This window comes from Takifugu flavidus, chromosome 3 (genome assembly GCF_003711565.1).
Source record: "Takifugu flavidus isolate HTHZ2018 chromosome 3, ASM371156v2, whole genome shotgun sequence".
NCBI classification, from domain to species: Eukaryota; Metazoa; Chordata; class Actinopteri; order Tetraodontiformes; family Tetraodontidae; genus Takifugu; species Takifugu flavidus.
The window spans coordinates 12,243,815-12,265,123 of NC_079522.1; the positions used below are offsets into that span (position 1 = coordinate 12,243,815).

Genomic DNA, 21,309 nt, shown 5'->3' on the forward strand with positions numbered 1-21,309 from the left:
CCGTCCCGGGCTCTCTGTAGGTTGGCAGCGGTCCTGGCGTCGGCTTCAACGTCAATGTGGCGTTCACTGGAGGCCTGGAGCCCCCCATGAGTGACGCAGAGTACCTGGCTGCCTTCAGGTATAGCTTTTCATTTGGGCAGCATAAGCTCGTTTCCACTGCAGGAACTTCTGAGTAATTTTAGGGGGCCGTGGTGCGTGTCTCCACTGCAGGAATCTCCCCCGAACGGCCAATTACAGGAACTTTACGTGGAACCCAGCCAAAGAGGAGCATTAGCTTAGCAGACACCGTGTCTCCTCTGGTTCATAGCATCATAGCCTCATAGTCTCACAGCTCTGTACATGAACACACAGCGATCATAAATTGTAACGTTCCCGCAGTGGAGACACGACCATTGAGAGGAAAAGTTCCTGCCCCCAGTATTTACGAAGAACTCCCACAGTTGAAGCACAATAAATGAGAAAAATCAACTAAATCAAATCTTATTTTCAAAGCAGAAATTAAATTCCGACTAAAATGATAGATTATAGCTTCATAGGATTATAGGTTCTTTATCCGTGTCATGTTTTGGCTTCACTCTCAGGTCGGTGGTGATGCCAATAGCCAATGAATTTGCCCCGGACATTGTGTTGGTCTCGTCTGGCTTCGACGCTGTGGAAGGACACCCTCCACCACTCGGCGGCTACACTCTGACAGCCAAGTGTGAGTACAAGAATGTGAAATAGGCAGTTCGATTGAAATACTGCCCTAACAGGAACTCGGGCCCCTTCTCACAGGTTTCGGCTATCTGACAAGGCAGCTAATGACGCTCGCCGGAGGCCGATTGGTCTTGGCTCTGGAGGGTGGTCATGACCTTACCGCCATCTGTGACGCCTCTGAGGCCTGCTTGGCTGCACTGCTAGGCCAGGAGGTACAGAGGTCTCACACACACACACACACACACACACACACACACACCACACACACACACACACACACACACACCCAGAGTCCCTTCTGTTGGTTATGATAAAAATTTGATTGAGTGTTTGGGTTCTCAGTGCTTCTCAAATGCCTGTGGATTTGCAAATTTCCATAAGTTTCAAGAGGGTTCTAAAAAGTGAACAAAGAAAAATGTATATGGTGACAAGTGTGCATAAATTCATTGTTTCCGAAGCAAATACTTTCATATTTTGCTTTTTAGTTTCCCCAAATTTCTGACTTTATTATTATTTCATATTATACCGAATAAATTAAATTGTATTTCCAACAAATTTAAAAGTGTTTTGGAAAATACAATTGTTACAAACACTGCCCCCCTGTGGTCACCTCTGGAAATGTAGTTTGATTTGGTCCAAATTTGCTGTTATATTTCTCTCTCTGTATTCCTCCTCCCCGTGTGGTTGTTTGTGCGTGTGCGTGTGTGTGTGTGTGTGTGTGTGTGTGTGTGTGGTGTGTGTGGTGTGTTGTGTTGGTGTTCGTCCATTCATGTTTGTCACATGCAGCTGGACCCATTGCCAAAGTCCGTCCTTGAGCAGAGGCCCAATGTAAATGCTGTTCGTTCCTTGGAGAAAGTTTTAGAAATTCACAGTGAGTTCTTTCTCTCACACACAGACAAATACACACAGACACACACACACTTATTCTGTGAAGGACCCCAAACTGTTGTTAAATACTATTTTTGAAAAGTAACAGGTAATTTTATAACTGGTTTTCCTCCTCAGGTAAATACTGGCGCTCGGTCCAACGCTACTCTCTGCATCTGGGTCTGTCTCTGCTGGAGGCCAAGCGTGGGGACTCGGAGGAGGCCGAGGCCGTCAGCGCAATGGCCTCCCTCTCTGTGGCTAACACCAACGCCATGGACCAAAGGTGAAACACCCAAAATGTCCACTCAGCTCCAATCCATAACTGTCCCATACTTTCTTTCACTGTACGCCCATCCTCACATTGTGTGACAGATTTTTATCTTCCTGACAAACATGTCAGCCTCAGTATCCTACATATCAGCATTATTGTAACAGCTTAGGTAATTTTCATTGTTTGAAGAAAATGTTACGACCTTATGCAACACCGCCGCCTAGTGGTTACTGTTGATTTCAGAAAATACTGAAAATGTGAAATAATTTCAAGATGTTAGGTATATTATCATGATAATGCAGATATTAAAATATGGATTCTTAAATGGATAGATTTATTTCAGTTCTGAATAAAACATTTAAAAAAAATGGAGATAAAACTTCACAGCTAGAGAATGTAAAATTACAAGGACATAGAAGAATGCTACGACTTTAGTGTGCACAGTGTTTTTGATCAAATTCAAACCTGTGTTTTTTGGTCCAGCAGGTCTGAGGAGGAACCAATGGAAGAGGAGGAACCACTGTAATGGAGGGAAATAAGGGGTGTTGTGCTGTTACCATTGAACCTCTCCGGAGGGTGCCTCTTTGAGAGTCTCGACCGAGCCCTTCATTTAGTCCCGCCCTGATCCCGCGATTGACGGCCCCTTAACCAAACACGAGGGAGGAGGGGGCGGGCTCAGCCGCAGAGTAGGGAGCCAATCAAGAGACGGAGGACTGAATTGAAACTCTTTTTGTTCATTTTAACCTTGGTGCTCACTCAAAGACTTTTTTCTGTCAATTGTCACATGACTCGACGTTAGCCCGATGCGGGCTAACCACGTGACCAAGACAGTGGCGAGCATTGCCACAGTGAAGGTGCAGGACCAGGCGGTTCTTTCTGACCACGTTCACTATGGCCACCAGGGGGCAGCAGACGCTGCGGAACGCAGCGCCGTAAAGGGGGCGGGGTCTTTTCTCTTTTCTCAACTGGCCGACCCAATGACGTGGGCATTGCTACAGCTGGGATACTGTTGTATGAATTCACTGTGGACTAAAGTCGACCGAAGTTTGATCAGGCCTCTTTTTTTTCTTTTTTTTTTCGCAAAAAAAAAAAAAAAAAAAGCAAGACTGACGCCTTGTTGAAATAGGTTGGCGAGTGAGGAGTGCCTTGGTGAGGGAGACGGGGGATAAATTTCATGATTGTTCAGGAAAAAGATTGCCTTAATTCGAAACTTTTTTTTTTTCCGGCTGTGGACTTCGGCATGATGGAATAGAGACGGAAGATTTTTTTTTTTTTTCAGAATAACACAAAATAAAGCAGCATGTTTACTATGAACGCGGCAGCGGTCACGACCATCGCGGCCTCTCTGAAAGAGTTACTTTACTTTTTTTGGATGGATCTATTTTTTAGTAAAAAAAAAAAAAAAAAGAAAATAAGAAGAAAATCATAAAGGCGGTTGCCAGCTTCAATCGAAAAAAACCCGGCGCAAACATGGAGAACATGAAAGAAAGTGATTGAAAACCCACGATCAAGGTTAAGCCTTTGATGTAGCTTCCCTTTAACTGAGGCTTGGTTATTCCACGAAGCACGCGGCTCAGCAGAGACCAGGATTGGAATTGGTGGTTTTTTGTTTTTTTTGCAGGAATATTGAATGTTATCCAAAAGAGATAGCCAACCGTGCAAAGCCAAAGCATGAGCCCATGTATACAGCAGAGGATTTACTCCACCAGGCGGTTACTCAACAAACACTTCCTGTTCTAGTTCGATGTTTACTCGATCTCGTCAGCATTTTTGGCCGATCGGCCTCCCGCATTTCGCCGGTTGGCAGCTACCCTCTTCTGCTAGCGCAAGCTAAGCACTCATCATGTATAATGAAGTGAACATACTTTGCGAGGCGGTCATGGAGCATTGCCCATTTATATCTAGGTGTTTGACCCCCGATACAGAGTTGCTGGTTTGAAATATTTGTCCGCATTTCATTTCTACCGTTTTTGTTTTTACTGCGTAAGATTATTTTTCTATCTTTTTTCATCCATAGACTTTTGTTCCGTGTTTTTATCCGTTTTCTGGATAGTTTATAGGGCTGCAACTCATATACATGCGTAACACTTTTGTCGATTCTTGTTCGGAACTCTTGTATTTATCAAAAATGACAAGCACTCCTTTCTTTCTTTCTTTCTTTCTTTCTTTCTTTCTTTCTTTCTTGGGCTTTCTCGGCCTCTCATCAATCATGTATTTATAACATGCACTGTTTATAGGAGATTTGTATATGGAAAATTTATAAATGTACTCCAGCTGATGACAGCTATTATATCATGAGCGACAGTACGACGTGCGATATCACTTCATGAACTTTTTGGAAAAAAAGGAGAAAGCGGCGTTTTCATCGCCTCATCGTCTGCACTGTTTTTGCCCTGAAGACGCATTACGGCACTGAAGTTTCCCCCCTCGGAGTCAAACATTCCATCACTTTGTCGAGGCAGATTCCTCACTTTCTTGGCTGAATCGCACTCCGGACTGTGGCCGGGCATCCAAACTAGAGGTGGGGGTTGTGGGCATTGTTTTGGAACGCTTCAAAGAAATTGAATCGCAATCCATTCGACCTTTCACCCAGCAGCTGCTTCTCCTGATTGAAAAACCCCAGTCACCTTTAAGTTGACACCTTTTATTTTTCCACGTCTAGCCTAACATTCCACTCGTTAGTCGTTTGATTTGACTATTAGAACTGTCCGCTCAACTTTATCTCTGCATGGTTTGTGAGTCAGCATGCCTGCTTGTCTATGTAACAGAAAAATGTATTTGCACAATAGAAGAACACTGGAGGACTAAAAAAAAAAAGGAAACCTCCCGCGGTATCTCATGAGAGCACCAGGCAGGACTTTTTTTCTTTTTTTTAAATCTTTTTTTCCACCATCTCTGGTGCGCATACGACTCAAGAGACTTTGTCCCAAAAAATCCAGAGTCCACTCATTTGATATTGTTCCTATTGACTATTGTTTCCGATAAGTGATTTTTAACTTGACTCAGCATTTACAACGCGTGTGGACAGTGCTAAAGAGAAACCTGCTCTGCCAAGTTGCTCCATTTACACCTTGAAAAGGAAGACTTTTCCAAAGAATGTTCCTCTGTCGAAGATCTTCAAACGGGCGCAGATATCAGATATCGGTTTGGAGAAACAAAAGGGCATCGTTGTTTTGATTGTCACACTCACCTCGGCCAGTTCTTATATATACGATATATAAAACCACTGTGGCTCAAGAGCAATTCTCGGTTTACATGTAAATGGATTTTAAAAGTTATTTTTTGTTTATTGTTTGTCTCTATTGAAGAAAAATCATGTTTGGGACCTACGCTTTGGACATTTCATCTCTGACATCATCTTTAAAATATATTTCTGAAAAATAGAGCAATCTGTTGTGTTTTTGTCTCTTTTTAGGTGTTTGCATGATTGTCAGGATTGAATTTGGTGGGTTTTCCAGCCTTATCCAGGTCGGAAGCCCTCCTGGAACGGTCAGTTCTCTGCCAACTGCTGTGCCTTATCAGTACTCAAAGTCCACGTCCATACGGCTCGGCAGACATTGGTCAATTCCTCATTGTTTAGAAAGATGGGGCGGCTGAATTTTACAGGATATTACCAACTTTGTGCATCGGAAAGAAGTAGCTGACGGGCTGCAGGCACGTGATGGCAGCAATTAGAGGGAGCACGTCACCACCCCTCAACATGACGGAACACGCAACAGGCGTGAAGCCTCAGCTGACTCCCCTGAGTAGAAAATCTAATTTCAACAACCAAAATCACAAGTGTGCCTGATGGATTTACTCAAAGTCCAAATCAGCAGCTATCAGGTGACCCCAGACTTAAATGGAAAAGTTCTACACATTGAAAAGACAAGTATTTGCATCAGGCAGTTGAAATGATGTAGATGGGATGGAAGAACAATGACATCAATATCAGTGTAAAAAAATCTATATTTTTAGTTTTGTGAACATGTTTAAAAATAGAACAACCTTCATGTATAGGAAAAAAAGGTTTATTTTTTTTAAGTGGGAAGAAGTGAACACTTTTTATAGTCATACCCCCTTATTACTTCTCCATGTAAATACGTAATCAACATTAACATCAAAACAAATATACACTACAAAACATTAACCCTATCAATATACACAACAAAATATACACTATACATATTTAAATCATTCATCAAGACATCTATTTAACATTCAATGCTTTAGGACAATGACGAAAGAAAATAAGGAATGTCATTTGAGTATTTAACCATTAATTTGCGTGTTTGCTGTTGCTCGACAAGAGTGTTTGTTCAGTCTAATCGAGCAGCCTACTCCAAGTTGGCCTAGTGGCTCCGTCCAATTAGACTTTTTGTCTCTCCTGTGACGTTATTCCTGTCGCCGTGACAATTGCATGCGAATTAAAAACCATGGAAAGCTGGCGGTGACGTCATTCGGAGCCACCTTTTCGGACAGCCAATCAGGACCTTCCTTATTGAGGAGTCGGTAACACTGCTGACACATTTCCTATTGCCGCCGCACCAGTGCAATGCCCAGCCTGCAACATTAGCCAGCGACTTTCTCTCCGCTTCCATAACCCTCCAGTGGGGCGACCGTTCCCGGTTTTAAACAAGCTTTTTTTCCCCCTTCGCTTCTCTCGAACGCGCAGCGTCGGATTTCCGGACATGCCGAACATCGTGCTTTTCAGCGGGAGCTCGCACCACGATCTGTCCCAGAAGGTAGCCGATCGGCTGGGGCTGGAACTGGGGAAGGTGGTCACGAAGAAGTTCAGCAACCAGGAGACATGGTGAGTGCATTCGGGCTGCGTGCGCGACGCCACCCGCGCAGTTGTCCGGCGACGGACGCGCGTTGTGATGGTGCGTCTCCGCACAGGCGTCGGAATCACATGGGGGTCGCTTAGCTCGATGCTAACAATAGTTTACTACGGAGCGGGCAGCTCTCGACTACCGACACGTGATCCGCTAGCATCATGTAAACACACCCGGCTAGCACGCTCGCAGCACGCGTCCGCGGCACCTCCGTCGGCCACGTAGCCTTTTTGGTCATCTTTGGCTAATCGCACCAGGTTGCATGAGGGGTTACACTTAACCAGACCCGCTGAACCGGACGATATTCGATGTTACGTAACGTTCCGCTTCCCTCTCACCAGCGAGCTAACGACGTGTGTTCCCCGTGTGAGGGAAGTCAAGTGTGGAGCCGAAGTTAACACCAGCGCTCCGAACCCGTTCTGCCATTTAAGTACCTTATTTGTGGGTGGAAATAGTGCAGTGTGGCACCAAAGAAGCCCCCGGGGCGCCGGCCTGATTCTGTTAGAAAACTATTCGCGTGAACAAAATTTGGATTAAAAAAAACCACGCGGCCGTTTACGATACTAGCTGCACCTTTACACACCCTAGTGTCTCATTTATGCCGAAAATGCAGACAAACCTGGGAAGAGTTTGTCCGAGAATGTGCGGTGCTTAACCTGTTGACCTTACATGCGCATATATGCGTAAAGACAACGCAAAGGTGACGATGTTTAACGAATTATAAAACAGCGTCAGCTATTACATCGCTATTAAGTATTCTCTGTTAAAGGTTAGCAGAATAAAGCACTCGCCGATACCTCGTCCCGATCCGATACTTTTGCAATTTGGTGGGAACAACAATAAACAGATCTATGCATCACTATTTAGTCATACGTCTAGTAACTACTGGTTGACCTACTTTGGGGTGCTAGTAGAACAACCGTGCTGAAATTTTGTACATTGGTCAAATCTGGTGGAAAATATCACTACTTTTGGGTAGAAATAGCAGCCTTTTCTACAGCCCTGTACGCATTTGAGAGCAGCTTTAATTGTTCTTTGAACATTGGTATTAAAGAATTGTGCTGGGTCCTTGTTTCCTGGGTAGCGAATCACGTTCGCCATGTGGGAGGCGTGGTTTTCCTTCCCACGGTACAAATGCCTGTCTTCACTTGCTCCTCCCACTTTGCCAGCTTTTCATATGTGCCTAGCCTAGCGGCAAGTGTGGCCCGAATGGGGCGCCCACGCAATGTCTTCATCGGTGACATTCAGAAAGAGCCTTAATGATGCTTCTAGCACCAGTCAGCTGTTTGTTTCAGTGCACCCACTCTCTGCTTTTTTTAACGCATCGGTGATGTGGATCTTTTACAGCCGATTTCAATCCTCTGATCATGGGAGTTGATCAGGGACGTCCCTGTAGTTAAGCCATTTATTGAGTGCAGTCAGCGCACCCATCACATGCTTTTAATGTCCGCTTATTAGTTCAGTAATGTACAACATGCCAACAATCTGTTCAACCTCGGCATCGTACGATCTTCAATCAGGCATTTCTGTCTGCCTCTAAGCTCAGTCGATGATTTTTAATGATGGCCTTACATACATTACAACACAGTTTGACTTGACTGTACTTCTACCTTTTAGATTTGGTGAAGGTTGTGAGTTCAAAGGGCATTTCATGGAGTGTGTTTTCTGCCCCCGTCTTTCTGTTGGACACTCAAATAAGCATTGACTTGACATGACGCATCCTTTTTCCTCACCTCATTCCAGTTTGTGCTTGTAAAGGTGCCTTGACTGCTTTTACCCCATATCTGTAATCCAAAGGGAATTCTGAATATGCAGCCTGAGCCTTTTCTCTGCTGGAAACACGGTTGTTTTCAGTGGCACCAGAACAAAACATGATCTTTCTCATTCTGTGGTGGTGAGAAAGTGAAGATGATAACAGCTCTTCCCACAGCTCAGGCCAGTGTTTTCCAGACGTCAAGGACCAATGGAGCTTGATAACCTGCCTGTGAATACAACTGTGTAGGACTCAATAAACATCTGAACAATGTTAATATTATTAATTCTGATCAATTTGCAGTGCTAGAAATAGGTCCTGTTAAAAAAAGTTTTTAAAGATATACGGCTGCTGTGGATGGAAAAGACGGTGTATAAATATGCTCAAGTGTGTTTAAAAATGAACCACCCAAAATAATGTGTGCTTTGTCTGTTAGTCTTTCCTTTCCATCGATCCAGACTGATGGTTCAATATAGCCGCAGTGCCTTTGGGCAACAATTTCGGGACGTTTGCAGACAGATATTTGATTTTTGGCCTCTCTTACATAAATAAAGCCCTGCCAATGTGCACCTGTCAGTGGCGTTTAGGGAAAAAATGTAACGGGCCCAAACTTGTCAGATGATGTTTCAGGAAGCAGTTTTCACTTTCAGACAAATTTAGCGGTCAGTAAAATTGTCACTGATTATTAATCTTTGGTTATTTATTTCTCACTGAACAGCGTGGAAATCGGGGAAAGCGTACGTGGGGAGGATGTATACATCGTGCAGAGCGGCTGTGGTGAAATTAACGACAACTTGATGGAGTTGCTGATCATGATTAACGCCTGTAAGATCGCCTCCTCGTCCCGCGTCACCGCCGTCATCCCCTGCTTCCCATACGCCCGGCAGGACAAAAAAGACAAGGTAAACTCACGAGCTCATGCACCCACGCAAAAAAAACCCAACAGCAAGTATAACCACAAAACCTGAGCTAACAAGTTAGCCTTATGCTAACAAGTTAGACTTATGTAGGTATGTCTCCCTCTACCTAACAGTAAAGGTCATGTGTTTGGAGGTGAACAGTCCCTTCATTTTCCACTAGCTTTGGGTTTTTTTTTACACTCGGTAAATATCATTGACTGTGTGTGTTTGCTTTGTAGTGTAGGTGTTTACATTATAACTAGTTTACCCATCCTTTATTATGGTTCAATGCCTTTTGAAATGCATAAATTAGACATACCAGCAGACTTAAACCTGTTCACACAAGCTTCTGACGGTGTATCAGCGGGTGTATCACCTGCCAAATCCGAATTTCCCAACCCAGTCTCTTCATTTCCTCTGAAGCAGCTCATCCGGCAATTCCAGGTAGTTGAGTGTTTGGTCAACAAACCCCGGAGCCCCGTGTCTGATGTTTGAGCAAAGAAGCCGGCAGCAGCTGCAACGTAGGTTACAACTAACCGCAAGCTCTGTTTATTTTGTCTTCGTGTCTAAACCAGAGTCGAGCACCAATATCAGCCAAGCTGGTGGCCAACATGCTGTCTGTGGCCGGCGCTGACCACATTATCACCATGGACCTTCACGCTTCACAGATCCAGGTACTCGTCGGTCTGGATGACCTAAAACCTGTTTTGTCCCAGAGCCTTGCAGATTGTTTTGAGTCCCTCACTCTGCCTCTCAGCTTATCATACCCTGGCCTTTTCCAGTTCCTGGTTGTACAAATGAAACTAATTTTTGTCAGATGTTTATGAAAGTAATTTGTCTGTGTTATCTATGTCATCTTAATTGGCTACATTAAATTTAAGTGGAAATGTCGCTTTTTTTCCAGGGATTTTTTGACATTGCTGTAGACAATCTTTACGCCGAACCTGCTGTTCTTAAGTGGATTAAAGAAAACATCCCGGAGTGGAAAAACTGCATAATCGTTTCCCCGGACGCAGGCGGAGCCAAACGGTGAGCCTCCAGTGCCCAGATGACGCGCTGGAACTCATTACGAAAGGAACGCCACTTCATTTACTTCCCTTGTGTTCTTCGTGCAGTGTGACATCCATCGCCGACCGCTTGAACGTGGATTTTGCCCTCATCCACAAAGAAAGGAAGAAGGCCAACGAAGTGGACCGCATGGTCCTGGTGGGCGACGTCAAAGACCGCGTGGCCATTCTGGTGGATGACATGGCCGACACCTGCGGCACCGTCTGCCACGCTGCCGACAAGTCCGTGCCAGCGCATGAAGGGCCTCGCCGTTTGGCCAGCGACAAAATGATACTCAGCCACTAACAGTGTGATGTCTGTTTTCAGGCTTATCGACGCTGGTGCCATCAAAGTCTACGCCATCCTCACTCACGGCATTTTCTCCGGTCCTGCCATTTCCCGCATCAACAGTGCCCCATTTGAGGCTGTGGTGGTGACCAACACCATCCCCCAGGAGGAGAAGATGAAGGCGTGCCCCAAAATACAGGTACGTTGTTAGACGTTGGGGAATGTACCAAAGTCATCGAGGGGGTGGACACTTGTTTAATTTTGGGCTGCGGTTTCTCCAAAGGTCATTGACATCTCCATGATCCTGGCAGAGGCCATCAGGAGAACCCACAATGGCGAATCAGTGTCCTACCTCTTTAGCCACGTCCCCTTGTAAGGTACAAAACAAGGCAAGCCCCTCCGCCTCACCTACGGCCCCCCTCTCTCTGCTTCTACTGTCAGGCCAATCGTCTGGGATCGCGCCGCCACAAATCCTCCAGAAAAAGCTTGAAAATCAGCCTGGTGGTTTTTGACTAAACCCATGTGACTGTTTTAAGGTCACGCCCACACATTTATCAGACATTTTCCACCTGGAGTGAATCTTTGCTACATTCTCGAAAGACCAAGTTTGTATTTATACATTTCCCTTATTTCTTTTTTGCCAACATTAAATAGCCAAAGCCTGGCCTCCACTTTAACCAAAGGGTCTGTAATGTAACATTTTGTATTATTTGTACCTCATTAAACTATAAAATTATACATTCCACTGTTCTTTGATTACTGATAATTTCCCCCCTTTTTGCTTAAAATATAGTTATAATTGTTCACCTTTCCCCTGCTGAACTATTTGCATAACAACTGTTGAAAGTATTAAACTATTTGTCTTAGGGCTGTGACTTGCTAATGCTTTAATGGCTTGCAGTCGTGTGCGCCACGGTCATTGTGCTGCAGATGGAGCTGCATCACAAGTTAAAGTGTGTGGATGTGTCTGCAGACAAAGCAGTGAACACACTTGTCCTTTTTCTTTTTTATTCAGCGAATGTGCTGATGAACACTAACGTGTCATTTTTGCCAACATTTATCCTACAAAATTGGCTTTGTGAACTGTCTTAACAGGCCAGTTGTTGATTTTTCTAATGTGAAGTCTAGTGGGCGTTGTACCCACAATCTGAAAGGTCACAAACACAAATTGAGCCCAGAGTTTAATGCTAGTGTTATAATTTCTATCAAAATGACATTAATTGTCATGATGGCTGTAATGGGTCACTTGAGTGCTAATGAGACAGATTTCATTTATTTTCCTGAAGGTGACTTTAAAATGGTGAAAAAGTGATATAAATCTTTTTTATATGTAACACTTTAAGGCTGTTTCTTTGACAATAAAGCTTTGACAATGGATTACATGTCACATAACTGCTTCATATAACTGGAAACTATCTAAGGGATGACCTCCTGAGGAGGCATTTTATGTATTATATAAGTATATTGAATCAGAATTTTGAAATACTTGTAGGATTCAAATTAGTATTTTCTGCAATGGATATTCTAAACTGATAATACATCCTGTTTTTAGAAACGTTTTAAACATTCAAGAGCTTCTAAAGCTCGTCATTTGTATTCCATATTCTAATTTACTCCCCCCCCCGACAAAATTGCAAAAACGTGCATTTCACTTTTAAATAAAACATTAAATGAATTCTATTTACATTTACGTCTTTATAGCTGGTAAGCTAGCAGAGGCTATAAGCTAAGATCTTTTGCGCATGCGTACATGACGCAGACATTTTTTGTTCTTTTTGTTTCAAGTCATTTAGAAGAAAGTGTCGACGCCATTGAGGCTTCTAAAAACTTTCATTGAGTATACAAACCTCGTCAGATGACTTGCCATCGGAAATTAAAAGAGTGAGTTGTTTTTTTAAAATTATATTACCGTTATTTGACGTTACAGAAATTAACCAACAGGTGGCGCCACGTCCACGGGTATGAACAGCTGCCGGCAGCTTGAAGTCATGACAAATAATGAGGCGCTGAAATCACGTTTTCTCAATTAAACACAGCTGAAATAATTGGGATCTTTTTCAACCGAAGCAGATGTCGTCATTGTAAACACAAGCGCGCATTTGTGCCTCATTAAATCGTCACCATGAAGCCCGAAGTGTGGCATTCAGCACAAACGGCGGTGCCACGCAGAAATAGTTTATTCACATTCATGTTCTAAAAAAAATGAAGATGACACTTTGCGGCGAATTGAGGGGAATTTTTCAGCGATTGACTTCATGTTCGGGGACGTGAGGCTTGGATCCGTCCAGCAGGGGGACGCGGAGGACGGGAACTGGTGATGTCAGATGTCATTAGCATATTTCTGACTATATCTGAAGCTGCGCAAAGACGCGACGCTACTGCTGCAACACACCGACCAGAGATCTACCAGCCGTCAGAAGACACTTTGGTAAGCACGTTTCCTCCGATTCCTTTCCTTTTCCAGCTCCGTGCGCAGCTGTCGGCCTGTGAACGTTCGTTTTTATGGCTGCAGTCCGAGCACCGGGAATTACCGCCGTTAATTAGCGTCTTGCCTTTTTTTTGCCACACGTGTATCTGCGTAGTTCCATTTCATGAGTTCGGGGACTGTTTGCAGTCGCATTTCGCTGCGGTATCGAGCGTGACATGTGGACTGAGATTGCGTGATTGTGTCTTTGTCCTGTTACGCGCGTTCATTAGCGGGATTCCTTTGTTGCGCCATGCGCCGCGTTCGAAACGATGTTTTCCTTCCACTCGGATCATTGATGAGGGGTTGTTTCCCCCCAATCATACGGTGAAATAGTGGAATTGAAACCGGGATATATATTTATTATTTTTGCACCCCCCCCCACTTTTTTTCTTTGCCCGAGCCGAGCAGACGGTGCCAATCTGGGCGGTGGTCCCTCCAGTTTACGCCCCAAGAGGGGAGAAGAACGTGACAAGTGAATATGCGGATGTTGCACAGGAAAACCCATGGATGGGGGGGGGGATTAACACCCTTTTAATCTACCTATATTTGCTTTTAATTAAATTTTGGGTTAAATGGCGCACACTTGTGCGCGATTTCTATTTTTCCCCTTTCGTCTGCCCAGCATGGGAACATCTATTGTTATGTAAATGCTGGGTTTGGACGCCTGGACTGGTTCCATTGTCTGGAACAGCCCGTCCACTGGGTGCAGTGTCCCCGTGCGTGCGTGCGTGTGTGTGGGTTGGGTAACGGGGTAGACAGCAGTCGAATCACACTGAGCAGAACAAAAGAATGCATCTGCGTGCGTAGGAAGGGGGAGAATGGTGGATGCCCAGCTCTGCTGAGATTCCGATCCAGAGTTCATTTACCATCGGAACATGTGATAACAATATATTCATGCTCTACTTTGTTGCGCAACGCGCCCAGAATTCACGCCTGCCTGCTCACTTGCAGATCCGCAACAATGAGTGACAAGCCAGACGTTTCAGAAGTCACCAACTTCGACAAGTCCAAGCTGAAGAAGACGCAGACCGAGGAGAAGAACCCCCTGCCCTCGCAAGAAAGTAGGTCTCGCGTCCAACAGCTGCCACATTGTCTCTGGCGTTTGATTCGGATCCTCACCTCTCCCGTTTCTTTCCACAGCCATTGAACAGGAGAAGGCGGCATCGTGAAGCCCCTCCCATCATGCACTGTACACCCCTTTCCTCCCACATTGCCTTGTTTCAGTCACTTCCTTTTAGCTGTATAACCATGTAACCGAAAATTATGAAAACAGTAACCAAGCTGCACAGCCTGTAAGATGGATGATGCCTTTGTCAGGGCGGCCGAGCCCCGTTGCCCCCTTCCTCCAATCCCGTCCTAACAAATGCCACCTTCACACCCGTCTTTGTCGGAGATGAGGAGGATCTGTCTGAGGCAGGGGGGACTGCACAGGGTCCAGAACACCACCTGAACAACATGGAGCAGAGAAGCCCGTCAGGGACCAGGGCGTGGCCCGCATCCCAGGAAGCAAGTCTCGCCAACCACCGACTTCCTGTGTGGCTCCTTTCTCGCCAAAGCAGAGGTGTCCAGCTTTTTTGTTTCTTTTTTCTTTTTTCCAATTTTTGGAAAATGCACAACTTTGTACGTTGGCCAAAATGTAAATGCCCCCCAAATCTGATATCGTCTATCACATTGGTTTGTTTTTGTATGTACATGAGGATCAAAAACCAAATCGACTGATTCCATCTCGAGCAACGCTCAAATGGACATCTGATAATTTACGGTTAAACTTTCACATCCTTTTGTCAAGAGTGATATGGGGTTAGCTTCAGTGTTGCAATCATTCGAGTTGTCAGAGGAAGAAAAAAAAAAAAACCTTCTGCCAGTAATTGATTCCATGTGTTTGCTTTTAACCGTAGATAAATTCTTGACTTCAGCGATCACATTACTCTGCCACAGACCATTACCAGAAATGGACATTGGTGAAACGTTGTAATAAAAAATGTTGCTAAAGAAACGACCTGCCGAGTGCTTTTTCCACGCGTCATGTTTGTGACGTTCATACATGGTCCTAAACTACAGAATGTTTCTCTTTATTTACGCCAGCCTTCTGAGTGCATCTGGGCCTGCTGTGTCTCCTGGTCAGTGGTGGCTTATGTTGCTGTACCCTGGTCCAAGGTACACACTGCAGCTCAGCAGATTTAGTCAGTCCATGGCCCTAAATTAGCCACCACTTAATGTCATTAGCTCCCAGTTTAATCGGCATGCATCACCCCATCTACTGTGTAGATTAAGGTAGATTTAATGTGTCACATTACTACTTGCTCTAATATGATAGACAACTTCATGGATAGCTAAGAATATTGAATGTGCTGTACATCTATAATACTGCATTAATTTCAGGTAAATGTAATTGGCCAGTTGAATATGATACTAATCAGTGTGTTTGGCGTGTGTACGCCATGCATGGAAATTGTTCCTCTAATCCATGTGTAAGAATTACTAGAAGTATTAGCTCATCTTTAGTGTGAACGGTTTGATTTTCTTCCCGCGTGGTTTAACGGAAAAGTGATCGGAAGTGACAGAAGTAAGCAAATTTAACGTGTATGCGTTTATTGAGGTTTCCCATCTATCTTTCCCTGGTTGGGATGGTATGACCGGTTGAAGGCTACAAAAGGTTCTGTAAATCGCACACGTTACTCTAATTGGATTGCTGTTAAGCCAGTTGCTCTTAATAGGGCATTAATCTGTGGTGACGGAGGAGGGCTAGATGTGGGGGGTCAGTAGGCTAGTGCAGGGAGACCTGGCCTTGCGGGCCCTCCCTCAGATGGGATTAACGCCTCCCCCTGCCTCGGAGCTCCCCGAGAAAGTGATGGAGAATTTAAGGTGGAGCAGCTGAAGGGGTGGAGTCGCCCCCTCTGAATGTCTCCTGTGGGCTGATGGGTGTTCTGCCTGGTAACCCGTAGCAACAACTGCTGCTGAGTCACTTCCTTGGCGTTGGGCGGTCGTTGCTCGTGTGGACTACACTGGGGATTTTGAGCGCAGCACATTGAGTTCTGTTGTCTGTGTTTATTCACGTGTGACCATCTGTCCCATAGGCTTGTGATGACCAAGTGCAGGAGGATGAACTGTTTAAGGCAACACAACTGTTGTGCGTGTTGGGCCACAGACAGCGTCTGTACAAGGAGCCTGACCTGTGTGCTGTGTGGGTCCCACAATGTTAAACATACATAGCATTTTTAGATTCAGGAAGCTGATTTATTTTTAACTGCATATCCTCTCTAAAAAAATACAATGTTTTTTTCTTTCAGTTAGCTTGTGGGCAACTCAATGAGCTTCCGTCAGCTGATGTTTGACATACGAGATAGGAGACGTTGCACCTCGTCAGCATGACCTTGTTAGCGTTGTTATTGTGAGCATGTTAACGTTGTTCTCGTGAACACTGGTGTCACTAAAATGGCTGCTGTCTTCAATGAATGGCTCAATTGTTGGCCAAGAGACACACGAACAGAGAAAAATCTTGTGTCCTCTTGTTATCTGTGTTATTATCCACAGGTATTCAGGTGCAGTCAATTATCTTTCCCTTTCTCACTGACAGGGACAAACAGAGGGTCCTCTGTGGATCGCCATGGCAACTACTCACTCAGGAGTTAAATTGGAGGTTTTGCAGTGAAGCAGGATGCCCAGACATGAAAGCCTGGCCGTTAGCATCAACAAATACTTATGTATTTTGTGCAGTAGCACAAAAGTGAGCATCAAAGTGGCATCAATGCCAGCAGACGAGTGGAGAAATAAAGAACAGATGGAGGGTAACCAAATGTTAGCTCCACCCAGCAAATATCCAACAGTTGTTCCTTCTCTGCTGCTGCATTTGAGGTCATCGGACCCAAATGTTCACCACCGCTGACATATGGCAATGACAAGCACATGAGGTATGAGAAGCCAAAGGTCAAAGGTCATGGTCTTGTCTTATGGGTTGGGGCAGTAGGATATGAGTGCCATTTGATATGACTCTAAAAGCTAAGAAAATGAATCAGTTCTGAAGGTGGATTAGCTGAGGAATCCTAGCGACAATGGAAGCCAGAATAGAACCAGTCATCTTACTAGCTTTTTTGTTTCCTAGCGTAGCAAAAACTTGTGTTTCACACATTACTTTTTGCCTTGTTGGGCTCACCGACGACATACAATATTTAAATGTTGGATCTCCAAATGTTTCCCCAGTCACGATATGTCCAGCTCCTTATCTGGAATTACAAAAAAACAAAAACCAGGCCCTAGCTTTTTTTGTAGCACTTATCAGAACAAAAGCATCATGTTTACACACAGTGTACGTAGCAACACCCAAGAGCAACAGTGGAGCCTGCGAATTGTCCGTTAACCGCTATATGATACAATTCACCACCTAATTTCTAAAAAGTTAGCGAGCATGCTCAGAGAGCATCACAACGCGCAGGCACGGTCCATATTCTGGGGGCTGAGCACCCGTCTGTCTTTCGGGTTGATTATCAGAGACATGCTCTAATAGTCCGGCCCCAGGTGGGGGCTGGATCAATGCCGTGTAAATGGTGTTGACATCCACCATTGCATGCAGACGCATTAGCCAAAGCGTTCGATTCGGGTGCACGCTGAGCAGAGTGCAGCACATCACAGTGCGTTCGCTCAGAAACCACTGTGACTTGATGAGGATGCCCTGGAAACGTGCACTCCCACGAGAGAGAGTGTGAGTACGAGGGAGACCCCTGCAGCAGCACGCGTGCGAGCGACACGTACAGTCAGACTCCGGCCTCCTTTGTCCATCCTTGAGGTAGAAACATGGAGATGCTCTTTGGAGCTTCTCCCCAGAGGGCTGATCCAGAGCGACAGTGTTGACATTTCCCCTCAGCTCCTCCCCCCTCGCTGCAGGCAGATGTAGGCCACTGCTTCCCCTCAGATATTGCTTTTGCAAAAAAAAATTTGCCTGTAATCTCCTAAAATACAAAGTAAAACTGTTTTTTTTCCAAAAATAATCCAAAATGTGCTGATCATTGTTTCACATAGATAAACTGAAACACTGCATTTGAATGTGGGAGGTTGTATTTTTGTGTTTCATGGCATAAAAACTGCAGTGAATGGAAAAAGTAGCCCAAATGCATGTTTAAAAAATAAATGAAGCATTTTCATAAAGCTCCATCATGCTCCACACATGGATTCAGATGAATTCTTCATGCACTTCCAGAGGTGGCGACTAAGATTTCAACCAATTTAAACTACAGTATCTAGTCGTAAAATATTGAATAGAGCATCAGTTTTATTGAATCCAAAAAGAATGGAGGCTCCTGATTTTCCAAGGCCGGGTTGCTTCATTAAGGAATGTTGATCATGAGTGTTAATTACACCCGAGGTCCCAGAGGGGAGCTGCTCAACCCACTGAAGAGTCACAGCGTTGGCCTCGTCTTGTCCTCACCTCAGTGCAAATATGAGGACACTGCAAAGTGTTGTGGAAAAGAAGAAAACAATAGTTTGCAAGCATGTTTTTCTCTGTTTGAATTTATATATAATATCATTGAGATTAGAGAAACCTCTACTTTTGAGCCTTGTGCAAGCACTTGCATCTTCCTGTTACCTAATAACATATGGCCACTTTCACAGCAGCGCACATCCTCACAGAAGTGTAACCTCAAGCTTTAAGCCAGGGTGAGACATTCAGTCTTCTATTAGGAACTTCAGCCTGGAGATGCATCAGGTGACTTCCAGGCCAGAGTCAGTTCAGTGGGACCGGAAGCAAATATATGGACGCCGACACGGCGTTCCGTGTCGGCATTTCGGCTCATGACCAGATGCTGGGCTTTGCTCTGCCAGGTCTCTGCTGCAGCTGCCTTTGTCCTGCTTGTTCTGGGAGCATTTTCACTTCAGTTTTTATCAGTGAGTGAAATACAAGTTGAATCTGCTGGATTCAGGTCAAATGATTCACTTGACCATGTGTTCACAGAGATACTTTTATAAGAGCCATTAGGCTTGTTTTTTGTGTACTTCATACTATCTTTCACCTCATTATCTGGATGCCCCGAGGTTAATGACAACATCATCCTGCTCAAAACCGTCTAGCCTACTTCTCCTTATCTCCTTTTCTCTTTAGGGCTTCAGTAAAGTCTCCTCATGCTGTTATGTCACATGTGGGATGAGACTTGCAGAACTGCCCAGTGTTGGCCTAAAGGCTCCGTTGCACAACACTTTTCTGCTTTCTGAAGGGTCACGTCACCTCAGGTACAAGCGAGTGACGTGTTCAATGGTGGGCAATATTCATGCGCATAATTTGTTAGCTCAGGGAATTTGGCACCGTTGACCAAAATGTATTTAAACAGGGGTGTCACATGCAGGATGATGATGGCACCTATAGTGTGTCTCCTATCTGAGTTGTTTGCCACGATGTTTACTTTTTAAATTTCCCCTTATTGAGGACAGTCTGCTGGTGATAACGGCTGTTAACATGGCAGTGAGTCACACTGTGCCAAGGTCGACCCCAAGCTGTGTCAACAGTGGCAAAAAAGAGAGAGAGAGAAAGCCTCCACTCTTCCAGAGCCATCATTCAAGCACACTGGAAAATATTTATTCTTTTCAGGCAAGGAAGTGACGACAAAAAGACGCCACGAAATAAATCCCAGTTGGAATTGGCATTACATGAGAAGGCTTAGATTTACTTGGCATGAAGGTTGTGTTCAGAGAGGCTTCTGATTAGAGTTTTGGATGTTAGACTTTACACCAAAACCAAAAAGAGCTGAATTGAATCGGAGTTAGCATGTAAGCTAGCTCTGACTACAATCTGCCAGGTCAGTGTGAATGTTGAAATACAACAGCTTTGATGGAAAGCCTGGTTTTGTTGTGACCGTTGCAGTAATCCAGACACACAAGTTGTTTCTGCATTGTATTGAACCGCTAATGCCTCATACCAACACAATCATTCCCTCATTGTCTGATCCCAACAGCTCTAATGATATACAGGACGGCTTCCTTGGAACTGAGATTCTCTCTGTTTACCACCAAACTTCAATCCCTTGTGCACAATCCGCCCAGGACACAATGTAGCCTTTTCTGTCATCTGGTAGGGACAAGGACACAGATGTGCACAACACGAAACCTTCGCTTTCCAGTCTGTCCAGGAATCCACGGAATCCAGGACCACATGTTGTTTTGACTTAAGGAAGTGTCTTGTCTGATTGCAGTAGCAAGTAACAAATGTTATCACAACCCACCATAAGGTGGTGAGCATAATGGGCACCTTCATACCATGTGCAAGAGGATATTAGAGATTCTTTTTCTGTTTTGTCACGTTAGTCAAAGGCCAGTTCAAAGGAAATTGTTAATATGATCACAGCGGGACAGATTTACGATTTAGAGTTTCTTCATTCACTTTTGATTTAATGTTGAGACAAGGAAACTCATCTTTCATCCAGGCTGTGTTTTCGTTTGAGGCCATGTTGCTTTGAGAAAGTTATTAACTCTCATCCAATCTCCCGCATTGCTGAGCCCGACCTTTGACCCGGCTGTAGTTGGCAGTTGAGAGAATCCAATTTCTAAAGACGGATCAACTGACTATGAGATTTGCTATCATTGAAATGTGCTGCAGTTTCATCTGGAATCAATTCCTTTTGTCTCAGCCAACAACAAAACCCCAAAAGAACAACAGCACTGCAGAAAAGCTTTTTCTTTTCTAATCTTAGACAATATTTGGGTCGGTCTCCAGGGGGTTTTTCTTGCCCCATATGGAGAATCGAGCACTGACAGCAGCCAAGTTTCGCTCTGCAACCTCAGCCCTTCTGCACGTAACAGCACAGTTCAGTTCTATTTATGATAAGCAGTCATTTAAGTCCAAAAGGGCAAGTCTAAGAGCAGAGTTTGTTTTTAAATAGCCTTTTCTAGCTGAAACGTCAGTCAGGAACGACAGCTTATCAATACCACGCCTCACACTGCAAAGTAGTTTTTCTGGAGCTGGAAAACTCCCCTGATTCTAAAAAACATGCCTCTGATTTGGAAGCATGCTAACTAAGAATGCTAGCATTACTACTAAATCATGGCTGTAATCACTTTAGGATTAATTTTTTTTTTTTTTTAATTTGCCAGCCATACAATATGCAACATAACACTATAATAGTTTTAAAGTTTGCAGCACCATCACACAGTGGCTCATTCACTGTCTCCATGGCAACAGACATGGTAGCTTGTCTGACACTCACGACTGCACCAAATGGATC

General features: G+C 44.4%; 2 protein-coding genes across 8 annotated transcripts in view; both read left to right on the forward strand.

Moving 5' to 3' along the window:
• Positions 1 to 5,219, forward strand: part of LOC130522216 (histone deacetylase 4-like) — a 40,860-nt gene extending 35,641 nt beyond the window's left edge. For 4 of the 5 annotated variants that reach the window (XM_057026308.1, XM_057026312.1, XM_057026309.1 and 1 more), the window contains 6 exons: positions 21 to 118; positions 582 to 700; positions 775 to 908; positions 1,483 to 1,567; positions 1,702 to 1,846; positions 2,318 to 5,219. In XM_057026308.1, coding sequence (XP_056882288.1) covers positions 21 to 118; positions 582 to 700; positions 775 to 908; positions 1,483 to 1,567; positions 1,702 to 1,846; positions 2,318 to 2,360 — 624 coding nt within the window. In that variant the 3' untranslated portion in view covers positions 2,361 to 5,219. The remainder of the gene's footprint in view (positions 1 to 20; positions 119 to 581; positions 701 to 774; positions 909 to 1,482; positions 1,568 to 1,701; positions 1,847 to 2,317) is intronic. The other variant, XM_057026310.1, reaches the window with a different exon arrangement.
• Positions 5,220 to 6,284: 1,065 nt separating this feature from the next.
• On the forward strand, positions 6,285 to 15,098 carry LOC130522217 (ribose-phosphate pyrophosphokinase 2). Of its 3 annotated transcripts, none has more exons than XM_057026313.1 (10): positions 6,285 to 6,626; positions 9,120 to 9,303; positions 9,724 to 9,744; positions 9,876 to 9,974; positions 10,205 to 10,329; positions 10,416 to 10,589; positions 10,675 to 10,834; positions 10,919 to 13,063; positions 14,054 to 14,163; positions 14,243 to 15,098. In XM_057026313.1, the coding sequence occupies exons 1-8, from the start codon at positions 6,505 to 6,507 to the stop codon at positions 11,009 to 11,011; spliced, it is 978 nt and encodes a 325-aa protein (XP_056882293.1). In that variant the 5' UTR covers positions 6,285 to 6,504; the 3' UTR covers positions 11,012 to 13,063; positions 14,054 to 14,163; positions 14,243 to 15,098. The 3 variants fall into 3 exon arrangements, with proteins under 3 accessions (XP_056882293.1, XP_056882294.1, XP_056882295.1); XM_057026314.1 differs by having other exon boundaries at positions 6,286 to 6,626; positions 9,727 to 9,744; XM_057026315.1 differs by lacking the exon at positions 9,724 to 9,744 and having other exon boundaries at positions 6,294 to 6,626.
• The last annotated feature ends 6,211 nt before the right edge of the window (positions 15,099 to 21,309 follow it).